The sequence below is a fragment of the Falco rusticolus genome, chromosome 1, assembly GCF_015220075.1.
Source record: "Falco rusticolus isolate bFalRus1 chromosome 1, bFalRus1.pri, whole genome shotgun sequence".
In the NCBI taxonomy this organism is placed as follows: Eukaryota; Metazoa; Chordata; class Aves; order Falconiformes; family Falconidae; genus Falco; species Falco rusticolus.
Genome location: NC_051187.1, coordinates 27,316,121 through 27,331,350, shown reverse-complemented (window position 1 = coordinate 27,331,350; position 15,230 = coordinate 27,316,121). Strand labels below are relative to the sequence as shown.

Here is a 15,230-nt window from a genome sequence, read left to right as displayed (position 1 = left end):
GGCAAATCCCCCAGCTGTCACTGCGTCTGCCCTGGCACCACGGTGTCCCAGGGACACCTTTGCTGCCCGCAGCGGGATGCACGGCTGAGGAGGAGCCGCTCGCCCTTGGCCATGTGCCCCAGCACAGGGCTGAGCCCCACAGCCACCGCAGTGGGGCTGGACTCCCCCAGGGCTGCTGGAGATGTGAGCAGCTCCCGTCCCTCCCGCTGAGCCCCCAGCTCACCTCCCTCCGGGCACTTTGGTGGGCTGTCAGCGCCGGGCAGTGGACAGGGCACTGCCGCTGGCCATGAGCAGGTGGAATGCCACTGGGGTGCGGCGATGGGCCCCCCCTCCCCACCCAGGAGCATGGGTTCAGGTCAAGCATCCCGCTGTTGGGTCCCTCTGTGTCCCCCAGGAATGAAGGGGCCAGAGCCGGGACTTTGAAACTCCAAGCTTTATTCAGTTGCTTCAGCAGCGGTGTGCATCACACGGAGGGAGGCAAGAGGCGAGGCCACCGGCGGTCAGCGGCGGCTGGGGGAAAGCTTGCTCTGCTCCCCGCGCCCCGGCACGGGCCGGGGGCTCTAGTTGGTGGGGTGGTAGGCGCCACGCTGGTGCCACTGCATGTCCCGGATGCGCCTGACCGACTGGATCTGGGGGTGCTGAGCGCCGAAATCTGAGCTGTCCTTGTAGTCCCCCTTTTCAAACAGGTACTGGTAGCCTCTGTAGCCAGGGTACTGGTATCCCACCCACCTGCCAAGGCAAGCACAGGGGTCATGCACCGTCACCTGGCCTGGCAGCCACGGCACAGCCTGGCACAGCATGGCATGGCCAAGGCTACTCGGCCACATGATGCTCCATCATCACCCAGTTCCCACCACTCCGGTACTCACGTGCCACTCTGGACCCGCACGGATGAGACCTTCTCCTGGTAGCCATGCGCATGGAAGCTGGGTACATCGTCATCTATGATTTCAATCTTCTTGCCGGTGAAGCTGGGGTTTTCATAGAGTACAATCTTGTGCTCCTGGCTGTCCTGCAGAGGGGAGAGCAGAAACAGGGTGTCAGCGGCTGCCAGCACCCAGGGCTGGGCAGGGGGGGCAAAGCCCAGGGCTAGGGGGAAACCGAGGTGAGGGGCTGGCACAACATGCCACCACTCCCACCAGTGCCAGGGCTGCTCCACATCCCTCCATCCAGCTCAGAGAGCCGGCACCTGCACGGGCACTGCCAGACTTACCCGCAGATGTCCTCCGCTCTGGGGTCACCTGCCACTGCCCCTGTCCCCGCGCTCCCTCCGCCCCCCCACCGGCTCCCCGGGCCCCGAGGGCTGGGGCGAGGGTGCGCAGGAGGGGGTGCCCCTCTGCCCGCGGGGCTGGGGAGGGCGGGGGAAGGCTGGGGAAGACTTCTGGCTGCAGACCTTGGTCTGGCGGGTGGGTAGTGGCTGTCTGGGTGCTCTCACCACTTTGATGGGTCTCAGGGAAGTGATGCTGTCGCTTCTCCGGCTGTTGGTCCAGGAGTCCCAGCGGGGGTACTCCCCCTTCTCAAACACAAACTGCTCCCCTTTGCAGCTTGCTTGCTCATAGCCCACCCAGCTGGAAGAGAGCAGGGGATGAGCTTCAGATGGGGCAGTGGTGCAGGGGCCAGCACCCCAGCACAGACCCCAGCAAACACCCTCAGGATGTGCCCCCCGGCAGGGCGCAGACCCCTCTGCTCCCTCTTGGAAAATGGAAACGAGCACCGTGGTGCCAGCTGGGGGGCTGGCGGCAGCGCCAGGGTGGGAGCAGGCAGCCGTGCCTGTGGGGCAATGCCTGGGTCCAGCGCACGGGGCCCGGCACAGCCAGTCCCAGGTCCCTGCTGACAACAACACCATAGGGCTTGCCAGCGTGGCTGCTCTGGACACGGTGGCCACTCATTCTTGGTCCCTGGGGACCCGCAGAAGGACAGGATCACCCACATGTCCTGGCTGGGGCTGTGCTGCCAGGGTGCTCCACAGCTGCCCCATTGTTCCTGGGTACTGCTGGCTGCAGGGTGCAGGCAGGGAACCTACCCTGGCTCTTCCCCAGGCACTTTTCAGGGGCTCCCCATTGCCCAGAGCCCCCCACCTAGGGACCACAGCCTCCCTCTGCGAGCACATGCAGGGGTCAGCAGGTGGGTGGGGAGAGGGGGTGCCACCGGCAGCACCACGCACCACCAAGGTGGTGCCATCCCCAGCTGTCCCTGTGCCTGAAGAGAAGGAAACCAAACTGCGGGTAACACCACAATCCAATCCACACCCATGCCCACACCCCTCCAGCCTCCCCCGCACCGAGCAGGGCTGGGGGACACCTGCTGCTGGGCACCCCCTGCTCACCCGCTGGCACCCCCACCACCAGGCACCCGCAGGGGCAAGGCAGGCAAGTAGCACAGCAACGCTGGCTACATGAAATCTGGGGTGCAGTGCGGGTGCCGGCAGCAGCAGCGACATCCCCTTCACATCCCAGCCCCTGCCTCCCTCCCACGCATTGCCATGCCCCCCCAGCCCCCCTGGCACATACGGTCCAGAATGCACGAGGATGGAGCCCACTTTCTCCACGCCGGCTTCCTTCAGGTTGGGGCAGGCACCACTGAGCTCATGGCAGCGGCCCTGGAAGTTCTCCTGCTCGAAGATGGCGATCTGGAAGAGAGCGGGAGCCTCAGAGCAGGGCATGCTGTCCCTGGCAATGTGACACGGGGGGCACACACTGTCCCTGGTCACTGGCTCAGCACAGCCCCATGCCTGCTGCAGCCCAGACCTCGTGCTGCTCTCCAAAACCTGCACTTCAGCAGCTTTTAACGAGCCTTCTAGCATGGACCAATGTTTCCAGCTCTCTGAATATGCAGCTCTCACTACTGGATGTCTGTGATCTCTGCCAGCACTGGCCCAGCGCCCTAGTACAACTCACAGAGGGATGCCTGCGCTCACACCAGGCTTCAGGTGAGTGACCCCCAGCTCTGGCTTGAGCATCGTTGCCGCTGGTGGGACGCAGTAAGCAGGACATCCCGCACACACGGGGAGGGCACTAGGGCAGTCCCGGGGACTGAGCGCTGCCAGCTCAGCACAGATTTCATGGGTCACGGGGTGGCAGGAAGCAGATCTGCTGTGTCTGCAGAGGTGGTGGGAGATTAGGAGTTGATCCGTTCCCACCCGCTCCGCCTGCACCGGGGCCATCAGATGCCAGAAAAATCTGAGCGTGTCCTACCCCACTCCCCGTGCCCTCATCCGTCTGCAAACAGCTCTGCTCCGCAGCCGGCCATGCTTGATGCCAGTCGGGAGATGCTGGCAAGGGGCTGCATCGTTGCAGCTCAGCTGCTCCCCAGAAGCGTCCCAGGGGGATGATTTGGGCACTCGGTGAGGCCGAGGGTGCCCCGGCCCCACTGCAGAGCTGAGAAGCCACACACTGACCTTAGAGCTGGCTTGCTGCTGCTTGGAGGCTGGCATTTGGTGCTCGGAAGCCATCATAAGCTGGGTTGTCCGCTGCCTTGGGAGGAAAACTCAGTGGGTTACAAGCTGCCACTGAGGATGCACCCAGAACCGTGCTCACAGCCCCCTGTCCGTACCCCACTGCTTGCCCAGCGCCCGGCCACCGACTGCTCCTTGCTGCTGAGTTGCAGGGAAAGGGAGAAGGGGTGCCAGGGCTATGGCTCACGGCAGGGTGGGCACAGGCTGGGTTCACCAGGACCAGTCCATACTCAAGGCTGCTGGGCACCACAAACCTCCCCAGGCTCGTGGAGGAGCCCAGGCAATGGTCCTAGGGCAGCATCACCTGTGATGGGACCTGCAAAGGGTCTCCAGCCCAGAGGAAGGGGACCCAGGAGCCCGGGGCATTTCCAGCAGAGCCCAGCCCCTGCAGTCAAGGCTTTTTGTGCTGTCCCTGCCCAGCAAGTGACAAAATGACAGCTGAGGACTCCCTGTCCCACACAGGTGCCTGAAAGAGGTGATGGGGAGAAGCACCAGGGCTCCCACCACCAGCCTGCCGTGTGCGTCCAGGGTCACTGGTGCAAGACCTCCCAGCTCTGCCCGGCACAGCCGCCCCTACGAAGGACCCTCATCCTCAAGTCCAGTGGGATGCCCTGTATCTGATCAGGCTACAAACCAGGCGAAAACGGCTCATTCCCAATAAAACAAAAACCGAGCCATGGCCGGGCAGCAGTGCTCCTGCTTTGGCCGCCCGGTTTGGGCTGCAGGGACAGGACCATCCCCATGGCTCACCCCACTGTGTGCCTGCACCCCACTGCCAGCCCCGCACCTCTGCCCAGTACTGCAGGAGGGAGCTCCAGCACCCGGGCTTGGGAGGAGGCAACGACGAAAAAGAGGACAATAAATAGAAAAGTCTTACCAGTTATACCAGTACCCGCTTGAGCCAGTGAAGGGCTGGGGCCGAGAGGTGGAATTTATACCGAGCCACAGAAGAACGGTGCCAAAACTATTTACAAAATAGTTAAAGCATGATTCAAAGCGAGAATGCTGGATTAAAACCCAATGAAAACCAAGGTCAGCTGATCAGCCGCAGCCTTTGTCTCCCCAAACACCAAGTCGGGGAGTTATTTCATTAGCTTTCACATTCGAGTCGCCCGCTTTGTTGGGTTTGTTGGCAAGGAGATTTGGAGTTTGCATGCATCAGCCGAATGCATGCCAAGACCCAGACCGGCCCTTGCAAACAAAGCGCCCGCCAGCCCTGCTTCAGGAGTTTTGGAGCCAGAGACTTTATCCCTCCAACAAACCAGCAAGCCACCCCGCCGCTGGAACGGCCGAAAACTGCTGAACTTGGCTCTTTCCATGCGCGATAAAACGAGCCTTCAAATAACTGGTAAACGTCTGGCTTTGCCCGTCTGCATCCCCAGCGAGGGAGCGCTGCCGAGGGACCCTGCGAGGCTCCTGAGCCTGGGGGCACCGCGGCCACCTCCCACAGCCAGCCAGGGGCTTTGGGGACAGCCAGGGGCAGGAGCTGGTCCTGGCAGCAGCAGGGCAGCACCCTCAGCCTGAGCGCGGGGGCACCTGCGTGCTGGGCTGCTCCCTTCGTATCCCCCACCCTTCTGGGGCCCCGAGAAGCACCCACCCCGCGGGGCAGCAGCAGCAGCAGCACGGAGGCTCCTCCATCACGGCGGGACAGAGCCAAGGACAGAGCAGGGGCTCACAGCCTGGGGCACGCCCCCATAGCCGGGCTGTGGGTTTAGGGCAGCAGCAAAACCCCTTCGCTGGCATCTTGCTGCCTGACCTGGGGAGACGCGTCAGGCCTGTGTGCTGACTTTTGCTGCAGCAAAGTGAGTTTCCCAGTGGGACGGGGGCATGACAACATGGCTATCAGACTCCCACAGCTCCCTCTCACCTCCCAGAGGAGTGGGTCACTCCCTTGTCACCCCAGCAAGTGTCACATAGTGCTAACGTGGCCCAGAGCAGCTCTCTTGCACACAACATCTAATGGGGGTCCTGCAACAGATGATGTGCTGCAGCTCCCCTAGCAGCACTTCTGGCTGCTAGCTCAGCCCCGGCGCCCAGGACAGCCACACACAGGGTCACCCCCATCAGGGTGTTGCCACCAGAGCCTGCCCTGGCTGTCATGTGCTGAGGGGTTTGTCCCTGTGGTCTGCAGCAGCCCCAGCCGTGGACGATGGGGCCTCATGGGGCTGCAGGGGCCATGGGCAACTGTGTGGCTCTGAAAGAAATCACGCCACGCCGTGGACAGGTTTTGGCAGGTAGGTTTCTGAGGAAGCCCCTACAATGCTCCCAGCTCTGCCGCCATCCTTTTCTGTTCTCTGTGCCTCCAGCTACAGCACTACAGAGGGATCCAGCTGCCCTCCCCATCTTCCTGGGCTAATTCATAGCGGTCCCCAGCCCAGGATCCCCACGGACCTGCCCCAGGCCCCAGCGCAGGGCACGTGCATCCCTGCAGCTGCTGTTGGGCATGTCCCAGCCCCTCATGCACCCCAGCAAGTGGCAGACACAGTGCTTGGCACAGCTTCTGCTGGGCTTCGATTCCTTCCCCTTGGCTCTGCCAGGCTGGTTTTAGTTCATCTCAGCCACAGGCAGCAGCGATGCTGCAGGCAGGCACAGCCACCCACGGCCCCATGGACTGTCCTGGAAGCATCGAGTGCGGCTCAGGGCCATAAAATGTCCTTTAATAGCTGCAAAGCCAGGCCAAAGAAGAAAAGCTCTGGCATGGCTGTTTGTTGACCGGCACAAAGTGCTTAAGCAGCCTGGAGCCGTCTCCCATCTCTGCCACCAGCCCCGAGCAGTCCCCCAGCGTGGCTGCTGTGACCCGCAGCAGGGCTCTGCACCTCTGCCTGGACGGCCAAAGATGCTCAATGCTGGGATGCCCAGCTCCCTGCCAGCATCCTCAGAGCACGTGGCTCGGGGCCAGGGCGGGGAGGGGGTGGGCGCGTCTCTAGCCCCTGCCTTTGCAACCAAAACAGTTGCCCCACACGTCAGAGAGATCATCCCCAGGGAGCAAGAACCTGGGTGCGGGGGAAGAAGCTTCCTCAGGGCCGGGCTGGATGCCCTGTGGAGTGCTGGGTCTGGGCACAGCCCTGGCCTGGGGTGGGTGTGCCTTTGGGGTGCGTGAAGCCTGGCAGTGCCTGGGAACAGCCGTCCTCCACATCCCCACTGGTCCTGGGGCCACCCCGGCCCCATGGCTGCCAGTGTCACCCAGGATCCCCCTGCCACCACCATGGTCTTTGGGTTGGACACCCTCCCGCAGGGGAGCGGGCAGGGCTGAGGAAAGCGGGAAGGAGCCATGAGCAGAGCTCCTCCGGTGATGCTTTGAGAAGGGGCAGAGGTATGGGAAAAACCCCAGGCAAGTGTCCCGAGACCACCCCCCGGGCTGGGCTGCCCCCAGCATGGGGCTCACCACTACAGTGGCCACGCCAGCACCACGCCACAGTACCACCAGGGGTTATTTTTGGAAAGCCTTTATGTAACTGCAAATACTCGTTCTTTTCCTGCGTCTGCTGTGCACGGGAGATGCTGGGGGCACTGCCATGGCACCCATCCACATCTCCAATCATAGCACCCCCCACCAGCATGACCCCAGCCCAGGACCAGGCAGGCCCCCGGCAGCCTCCAGCTCAGAGCTTTATTGAGGTTTTTGCACAAAAAAACACTAAGGTCATGGCATGAGCCGGCGGCGTCACATCAGCCAACCCCCGGCACAGGCAGCACGGGGCTGGGGCGTCCCTCAGCTGTTCTCGAAGCAGCCCCGTTGGTGCCACTGCTGGTCCCGCACGCGACGCACAGACTGGATGAGGGGCTGGTTGGCATCCCACTCGTTCCAGTGCCGGTACTCGCCCTTCTCAAAGACGTGCTGGCGGCCCCGGTAGCCAGGGTACTCATAGCCCACCCACCTGCAGGGGACAGAGGCAGTGCTCAGCAGTGCCCCAGGGTCAGTTCCATTGCAGCTCCCCACCCCGTGGGCACATCCCCCACCACTGAGCAGGGGCAATATTCCCGTACCACCCCAGAGGCCAAGGCAGAGGCACCGGCAGGCAGCCACACGATGCTCTATGGCACTCTCCAGGGCCACTGCTCCATCGCCACTGAGTGCCACTGCAGCAAGGCTGAGAGGCAGAGCACGAGTGGGAAATGCCACCCTGGCAGGAGCGGCTGGAGAACCCAGGGAGAAGGGGCCTCGGCTGCACTGCTCCAGCAGCAATGTACTGGAGGAGGTCAGGGCAAGGAGCTGTCACAGGGCCCTAGGGACACTGCCCTGGTCCTCATCACTCCCTGTGGGCCAGGGAAAGAGTAGCAGTGGGAAGGGAGCAAAGTATGTGATGGGCAGGAGCAGCATCATGGGGACATCTGCCCCATCCCCACTTCGGTGGCTGTGGCAGGCACTGCTGTCACCACCCTGAGGGGACCAGCCATGGTGCCATGGGATGTGCCCCTGCTGCCACCATCCTTACGTTCCGTTCAGGGCCCTGACACTGGCCACGCGGTCCTGGAAGCCGTGGGCCCAGAGGCTGGGGACGTCATCATCCACAATCTCCATCTTCCGCCCAGTATAGCCGGCGTTCTCAAAGAGGTGGATCTTGTGGTCGGGGCTGTCCTGGGGGAGGGCACGGATCAGGGGCTGTCCTGTACACCCCCAGCCCCCTGAGACCCTCCCAGCCTGGTGGTCCCCACCACTGTGGCCCTGCTGCTTGTCCATGAGGGCACAGACACCCCAACACAGCCACTACTCACGATCTGGAGGGGACGGATGGACATCAGGCTGTCGCTGTTGTGGCTGTTGGACCAGGAGTCCCAGCGTGGGTAGTCCCCCTTCTCCAGCACAAACTGCTCCCCGGCAAAGGCTTGCCGCTCAAAGCCCAGCCACCTGCGGGACCAGAGGGTTGGGGATGGCACTGCCACCTGTGCACAGGGCAGAGTGCCCCAGCACAAAGCAGCACTGCAGGGGGATGCTCTCCCTGCCCCCACACCGGGGTTTGTCCATCCCCCGCTCCACAGACTTACGGGCCAGATTCCACCTGGATGGAGCCGACCTTTTCCAGCTCTTTCTCGGTGATGTTGGGGAGCTCCTCTGTCAGCTCACATTTCTTCCCCTGGAAATTCTCCAGCTCGTAGATCGTGATCTAAAGTGGGGAGAGATGCCATCAGCTGCTGCTGCAGCCACATTGCCAGGTGAACACCCTGCACGAGTGCAGAACCTCCCCGCTCCTTGGCCGATGCAAGCAGCAGCAGAGTGAAGCGCTCTGGCCACGTCTCCTCCATCCCTGCTGCCCCACACCGACGTCCCTCCCCCCCCCACGGCAGAGCCAGATCCCACCACGTGTGTCTGCCACGACAGACGGCTCCTGGGCTTTGCTCCACAGCTGTGTATGGGCCAGAGATGTTTGCTCAGTAAAACACAGGCTGGTCTTTTGTCTGTGACAGGCTAAAAAACAAGTTGACTGGCTCAAATACAGCATCAAAAACACTGAGTTTGTGCTAAGGCCACCGGGGCTGTGGGCTGCAGTCTCCTGCCCCCCAGTCAGTCACAGCCCATCATTTCCTTCTCGCTGTTCCCTCCAAATCCATTTCTTCCCCTGGCCTGGACTGGAACAAGCTCATTTTTTGGTGTTTTCCTCTAAACCCTGCCAGGTGCAGAAACCACAACACCTCCCCCAGACCTCCTGCTCTCAGCAGAGCTTCAGGGCTGAGCTGCAGGACGAGTCAGTGCCAGCAGCCCGAGCATGGCAGGGAGCAGGGTCCAGGGTGCCTGGCACAGTTCGGGGACCAGGAGGGACAGCACGGCAGCCAGGCTATGCACATGTGTGGCCAGGCACACCCAGCCCCTGCCCTCAAGTGGTTCTAGCTGAAACCCCTGAGCCCAGGACAAGGGCAGAGCCTCCTGCAGACACCACATGATGGCAGGTATCAAGGGACGGAGGTGACACCTGTGGTCCTTCGGACCTTCTTTCTACCCCAAAGCAATAAGAAGCCCAAGCTCCTGGCACCTCATTAGCCCATTTTCAGGATCTGCTCCCACCTCCAGCCTTCCCCATCCAGGAGCGGCTTTGCTCAGCTTCCCAGCTGCAAGAAGGACTGCAGCCATTGCAACACCCATGGCTGGTTTACCTCTAACCAACCTACGAGCGTAAAAATTAGAACCTTAAAAAAATATGCCCAAGGACTTTCACTGCTCAGACCTACAGCCAGTCCCCGCCGTGACAGGATACTTGATCTCCTGGATTAAAACGCTGCACAGCTGCACGCCAGACCAGCAGGCAAACGTACTGGCAGCCAGAAATGCAGCGAGCAATTGCCAGGCAGCAGCAAATCCCCCGACCAAAGCCTCCCTCCCCGGCCCGCAGCCCCACACAGCTCGGCTTGGTGGGCGAGGAGATTTATCGGAGCAGCAACATGAACACGGCTGGCTGCACAAGGAGAGCTGGAGGCCGCTAGCTTCCCCAGTGTGACCTGCAACACTTTGGCACTGGTACCAGCACGCTGCAGCACAGAGTGACCTACAGCGTCACCCAAAGTCCGTCTGTAACCAGTTCCCCCAGTATACCTTGTAATTGCCACCTCGCTCACCAGCACCCTCCCCAGTCGCCATCTGCTCAGGGGGACTTTGCTGCTCAGTCATCGTGCCTGCAAAACCCAAATTGTAGGAGGTTAATACAGCATCGCTTTTAAGTGAGGTATCAGTCTTTAAATTATAAAGTAGTCAATAAAATACAAAAGATGAAGCTGGCATGGGAACAGGTAGCAAAAGTTAACGCGGTTCCCCTGAGTGCAGCAGCCATAAATCCCCAGGGATGTCCGGGCAGGCAGGAAGCGCCGTTATCCATCCTCCTCTCCCTCCTGCACACAGGCCCTGCGTCCTCACCCGGGCATCACCGCGGGGCCAAAGAGCCCCTGACTGAATCAAGCCATCTTCCAAGTGACACGGGATCCCCCTCTGACCCTGGGCAGCTCGCCCAGTTGCTCATTTAACTCATGTCTAAAAGCCTGTCCTTTGTTTCGAGCAGGAATTTGCCGGGTTTCAGCTCCCAGCTGCTGACATCTTTCCCTGCTAACGTAACTCTGACGGCTCTACAGTGCTCCCGCAGCCCAGCATCCCGGGGAGCAGCAGACCCTGGCAGCTGGAGCTGCCACTGCCACGTTGGCTGGTAGGACAGCAGCAAGAGCCCCCTCCTTGCTCTCCAGGAACATCTCACAAAGTTCCTACTCAAATAGGAAACCCCGGCCGAACACTCCTCCCCCGCCTGCTCTCGCCACGCTAACGCGAGGGGTTGTCGAGAGGTTAATAGGAGATGAACAAAAGAAACCAAGTTTGACCGGCGTCCTTAATCAAAACCCTGCAGCATCACTTCTTGCCAAGCATTAGCAAAACATTCGCTATAGTGAGACCTCGACTCAGACATGCTAATTCTTTTTTAAAGCCCCTTCCAGTCCAAGCAGTGCCGCCGCTACCTCTCCCGGCGTGGTTCCGCTCTGCCGGCCAGCGCGGGCAGCCCTGCTATTTATGGGTTGCTTCTGAACAGAACAGCACATTATTTGGACGCTGATACAGCAGCTGCGTCTACTGAATTCCATCCATGAGATTTCATCTCAATAGCATGGGCTCGCAGCGTGCTATGGAAACGTTATTCAGATTTCTCCCGGCTGTCCCTTAAAAATGTGCCACTCGATTTACAGAAGATTAACATCGAAATTCACATCAGCACGTTCACGCTGCTTCTTGCCAGGTTCTCTGGAAAACTCTCCCATCAGCAGTTAAAGGGAGGGTTTAGCCTAGAAACCAAGCACAGCGCAAAACAAAAAACTGTGCAAAATATTTACGGTTTGTTTGGGCTTGAATGCAAGATGGGACATGGGGTCAGCGTCAGCTCCCTGGAGCTCTGCTGGAAGGATGGCAGGGAGGCTGGGGCAGCAAGGGCACAAATGGCACTCAAGATTTGGGTTCTTGCTTCAGCTTTGATCCTTACCAGGAAGGTTATCTCCATCAAACCCCTTTTCCTTCACTGCACCCCAGCCCTTCTCCCTGTGCTGCACATTTCCTGGGATGCCCTGGGGTGCATAACAAGGTCTTTCGGGAGCCAAGTGCCTTGCACAGGGATTCATCCGTCTTCACAGGCAAAGTGTGATCTAACACGGGAAAAGCACAGTCCTTCCACAGCAGATGCCAAGCCGAGAGCTTTTTACTGGGCTCACAGTGGACCGGATTCCCCCTTTTGCAGGGAATGCTAAGTTATGTTCAACCGCACGCATCTCCCTTTACTACCTCTTGCAGGATTTTCTACCTGCTCTGGGCGCATCTCATCTTGAAACTAAGAACTACGCGTGAAACGTTCACCAAAATTGCCAAAAAGCCACTTGGCCAGGCTGGACAAACTTGGAGTTGGCCTAAAATGGCAGGTGGCCAGAAAAGCGTCCCATCCACGGCAGCGCCCAGCTGGAGCCCTCTGCTGCAATTTGCTGTACCCTACCACGCATGGGAGCAGTTTATGGTGAGGCTCTTCATCCCCATCCCACCACTGACGTACAGCCACGCTGGCTGCTCTCCTGGGGAGGCTGGGCCCCAGCACCCAGCAGGGCGAGCCCCGGTGTGATGTACCAAGCGCAGTACGGCAGAGACGATGCACCCAGCGCCTGCTGCAGCGCTGCGCTCCACCGTCACCGCTCTTTTCACCACTGCCCATTGCTGCAGTTTCTGATGAAGGACAAGACAAATGGCCTCCCAAGGATCTGCCTTCCCCATGGGAGCACGCCTGTGGGATGCTGCACAGCTCCAGCACACAGGAGCAGGGGGTGGGTGGGTAAGGGTTTCAGCAACGTAAAGCTAAACTGAAGCGCAACTGCCAGCTCACCTCTCGTCATTATTCAAGTGACACTGGTACCTACGAAGACCCCAGCACAGACAGCAGTTGGATAGAGTCCATTTTTATTGCAGTTCCTTTTCATCTTTTCTCTGAATATGAAACTGCTCAGCTGTAGAATATAAAATCACTTCTGTATAGAAGGAGGACTCAAAGGAGAACACAAAATGAGTTAAGTTGGTAAAAGACACAGGCACAACAGCATTAGAAATAGAGAATTTTTCTTACCAGTCCATTCCTTGCCAGTGTCCTCATTACACTTAGGTCTGTAGTGGCTGCAGTGCCCTCGAATCTTCCTCTCCCAAACTCACAGAGCTTGCACATTGATAAGGCAATTAAAAAAAGATGGCAGAAGGGGCACTAGCTCTCATTGATTTCTCTTCCTAACAGAACTCAATTTCCTTTTGCTGTCAGCCTCCTAAAGCCCTTTGAGAAACGCTTACAATATAGTGTTAGAAAATATTTTTTTCTTAATAAGTGATAAAACTGAACTTGAATCGTAAGTGTACAGTACAATACACAACAGCCAGAATATCTTTATTACTTAGGAAACTATGTAATACAAAGTATTTTGTATAGCACAATATATTTATTGTGACCCATATTTACAAATTCTATAAGGCTATGTGGTACGATAAAAAGTTTAAACCTATACAATAGCTCCTTCAAAAACAGGCATGATACCATCATGTTTAATACAGAAAGACTCCGTAGGCCATTAGACTTTGTCTCTCCTCCTTCTCCAATCCCACCAGAGGAATCACAAGTTACTTCAGATGATATTTTGGCAAGAATACTCTGAGCTAAGAGAATGGTGGCAGGAGGGGGCAAAGGGGACATGAGCAGCTGGGTGTACTCAGGAACAGTGCTCACCACGACCAGCTTTTTCCAGCCCCACCTCAGAAAGGATGCCCACCATGGACCCTCTCCGCTCGTACCAGTGCAGAACTAGGTTGGACCGGAGGTTCCTGGACTCTGCAGTGCCAGCTGAGAGGTCTCAGAACACTGTATCCCCAAATCCATGTCAAAGCTCCACAGAGGCTGGTTTCTGCCCCAGAAGCCCTGTCCTCCCCAAAAGCCCACCTTTGTTCCCTTAATTCACATGAAGATATAGGAAAAATGACAATGGACAGCTGTCATGAGCGCAGAGCTCAAGTCAATCAGAAAACAAACGTTTTTCCTTCACAACATTTCTACTCGAGGACAGCGAGCCCCCCCCGCAGCACTCAGCCCAGAGGCAGCGTCCGGAGTGACATCCCTGGGACCCAGGGTGGCCGAGGCTGCTTCGCTGCGCCTGCACCACGGGCTGGCACAGGTGTCCTCCAGGCAGGCACAGGCAGCCATCGCTGGTGACTTCTTCAGGCGAGCAGTTATGGTGACACCACCGTGCTCTCACTGGAACAGTTGATTTCATTCACCGGGGCTGGCAGGCCAACGCGCAGGTTCTGCCCCGCGGCACAGCCCCTGCCGAAGGGCTGCAGCCCCCCAGCTCCCCGCTGAGCCAGCCACGCCGGGACAGAGGGCGGCCTCACTCTCCAAAGCTAGGTGTCCGCAGTAAGCGACCAGCAAACACCGTGCGGAGAACACTCTGCCACCTCCCAAAATACCACATTCAACAGACTACAATTTTTCCAAGACCAGATCCAGCCTAGTCCATGCTGGCAATCCTGCTCTGCTCCAGTGCCGCGCCCTGCCTGCCTGCAGGGTACCATGGGCAGTGGGAGCTCAGACACGGTTCCTCTGGCTCCACAGGGTCAGGTCAAACCTTTGCAAAGACCCTCTCGCTTCCTATGTGCGGCAACGCTAAGGGCAGTAACACTGTGGTATCAGCACCAGGTTTTTTTCATAGCAATAGGCACAGAGACAAAGTGCCTTTTACGGGGGCACAGGCTTTTAAAGCACTGTATTTAAACTATTTATATTATATTTATCTCAGAGCTGCCCTGATCCCCACCAAGCTATTTTGGTATACCAGTCCTCCATTTAAAATCTTCACAACAAGCCACATTCCTCACTTTTACACCTAGGACGGGAGGCATGTTTCAGTGGATTTGCACAAGTATGAAAGGCTATAAACTAAAAGATGTTGCTGCTCCAGATGAAATGGCCAGTTAACAGTTTGCATTAAAAATCCGACACACAATGCACTTAAATTTGCTGATAACTGTCTGCAAACAAAAAGGTGAAACAAACTTTTGTCCAAGCAAAGAGGTGGTGGTGGGGGGTGTAATTCCTATAGGAATTAACCTTTATAACCTTTATAAAAAGGTTTCAGACTTCAAAGGCTGAAGGACAGAAACGTTGCCTCTTTCTCTGCAGGAAGTAAACCCAAACCAGCAGGACTCCCAACAGCTGAAGGCCTCCAATTAAAGCTACACAGACCTTAAAAAGGTGAATTCGCAAACCGAAAAATATAAAGGAAGAAATCCGCAAGTGGAGATGCCAACAACTGCTGTGTAAAACCTCAACTGACCAACTAAAACGGAGGGAGGATTTCTGGTAATAACAAGAGAAGTGCAATCAGGAAAGAAGCATGTATAAATTACACAAAACATGTAATTTCACTCTCAAAAAACATTATGTTGAGGCAGCTTTTTGAGCAAGCAAAAAAAGCTGAGCAGCTGTAATGGAATGGATGAGGGCACTGCACTTCCCAGGGAGGGCCAGGATCTCCGTTATGCTCCCCATTGCTCAGACACTGTTAGGACAAGAGCTGGAACCTGCTCTAAGGCAGGTTCCAGTAATTAATGAAAAAGCGTACCTGAAGAAAGTGCTGAAGCTAAGAGCTCACTCCCATCTTGTATTAAAAGCACAAAACCCCAGAAAGTATGTGGCAACAAAAGTGAAAGCATAAAGAATTCAAACAAGCATTATTTGGAGTTAAAATAGAATTATATAAAGTGTATTACAGTATGTTCTATTATTTAAGTAACAACATA

At 57.7% G+C, this 15,230-nt stretch overlaps 2 protein-coding genes across 5 annotated transcripts; both read right to left on the bottom strand.

The window, feature by feature from the left end:
- Positions 1-418: 418 nt before the first annotated feature.
- Positions 419-4,548, bottom strand: CRYBB2 (crystallin beta B2). Of its 4 annotated transcripts, none has more exons than XM_037375263.1 (6): positions 4,332-4,548; positions 3,398-3,473; positions 2,511-2,629; positions 1,394-1,568; positions 870-1,012; positions 419-729 (listed from the first exon to the last, which is right to left on the bottom strand). In XM_037375263.1, exons 2-6 carry the CDS (start codon positions 3,452-3,454, stop codon positions 561-563), a joined length of 663 nt encoding a protein of 220 aa, XP_037231160.1. In that variant the 5' UTR covers positions 3,455-3,473; positions 4,332-4,548; the 3' UTR covers positions 419-560. The 4 variants fall into 4 exon arrangements, with proteins under 4 accessions (XP_037231160.1, XP_037231162.1, XP_037231159.1 ...); XM_037375265.1 differs by having other exon boundaries at positions 1,436-1,568; positions 4,332-4,497; XM_037375262.1 differs by lacking the exons at positions 3,398-3,473; positions 4,332-4,548 and adding an exon at positions 2,898-3,014.
- A 2,498-nt stretch (positions 4,549-7,046) lies between these two features.
- Positions 7,047-15,058, bottom strand: CRYBB3 (crystallin beta B3). Its single transcript, XM_037375267.1, has 6 exons — positions 12,283-15,058; positions 9,981-10,060; positions 8,441-8,559; positions 8,171-8,303; positions 7,891-8,033; positions 7,047-7,332 (listed from the first exon to the last, which is right to left on the bottom strand). The coding sequence occupies exons 1-6, from the start codon at positions 12,290-12,292 to the stop codon at positions 7,167-7,169; spliced, it is 651 nt and encodes a 216-aa protein (XP_037231164.1). The 5' UTR covers positions 12,293-15,058; the 3' UTR covers positions 7,047-7,166.
- Between the last annotated feature and the right edge of the window lie 172 nt (positions 15,059-15,230).

Coding starts and splice junctions, on each gene's coding strand:
- CRYBB2 (XM_037375262.1), bottom strand. CDS start 2,993: ATGTCCTGCTTACTGCGTCCCACCAGCGGCAACGATGCTCAAGCCAGA. Junction 2,630..2,897: donor GTGAGCGCAGGCATCCCTCT/GTGAGTTGTACT, acceptor GCTCTCTTCCAG/ATCGCCATCTTCGAGCAGGA. Junction 730..869: donor GTGCGGGTCCAGAGTGGCAC/GTGAGTACCGGA, acceptor TTGCCTTGGCAG/GTGGGTGGGATACCAGTACC.
- CRYBB3 (XM_037375267.1), bottom strand. Junction 8,034..8,170: donor CCATCCGTCCCCTCCAGATC/GTGAGTAGTGGC, acceptor GCCCTCCCCCAG/GACAGCCCCGACCACAAGAT. Junction 7,333..7,890: donor GTCAGGGCCCTGAACGGAAC/GTAAGGATGGTG, acceptor TGTCCCCTGCAG/GTGGGTGGGCTATGAGTACC.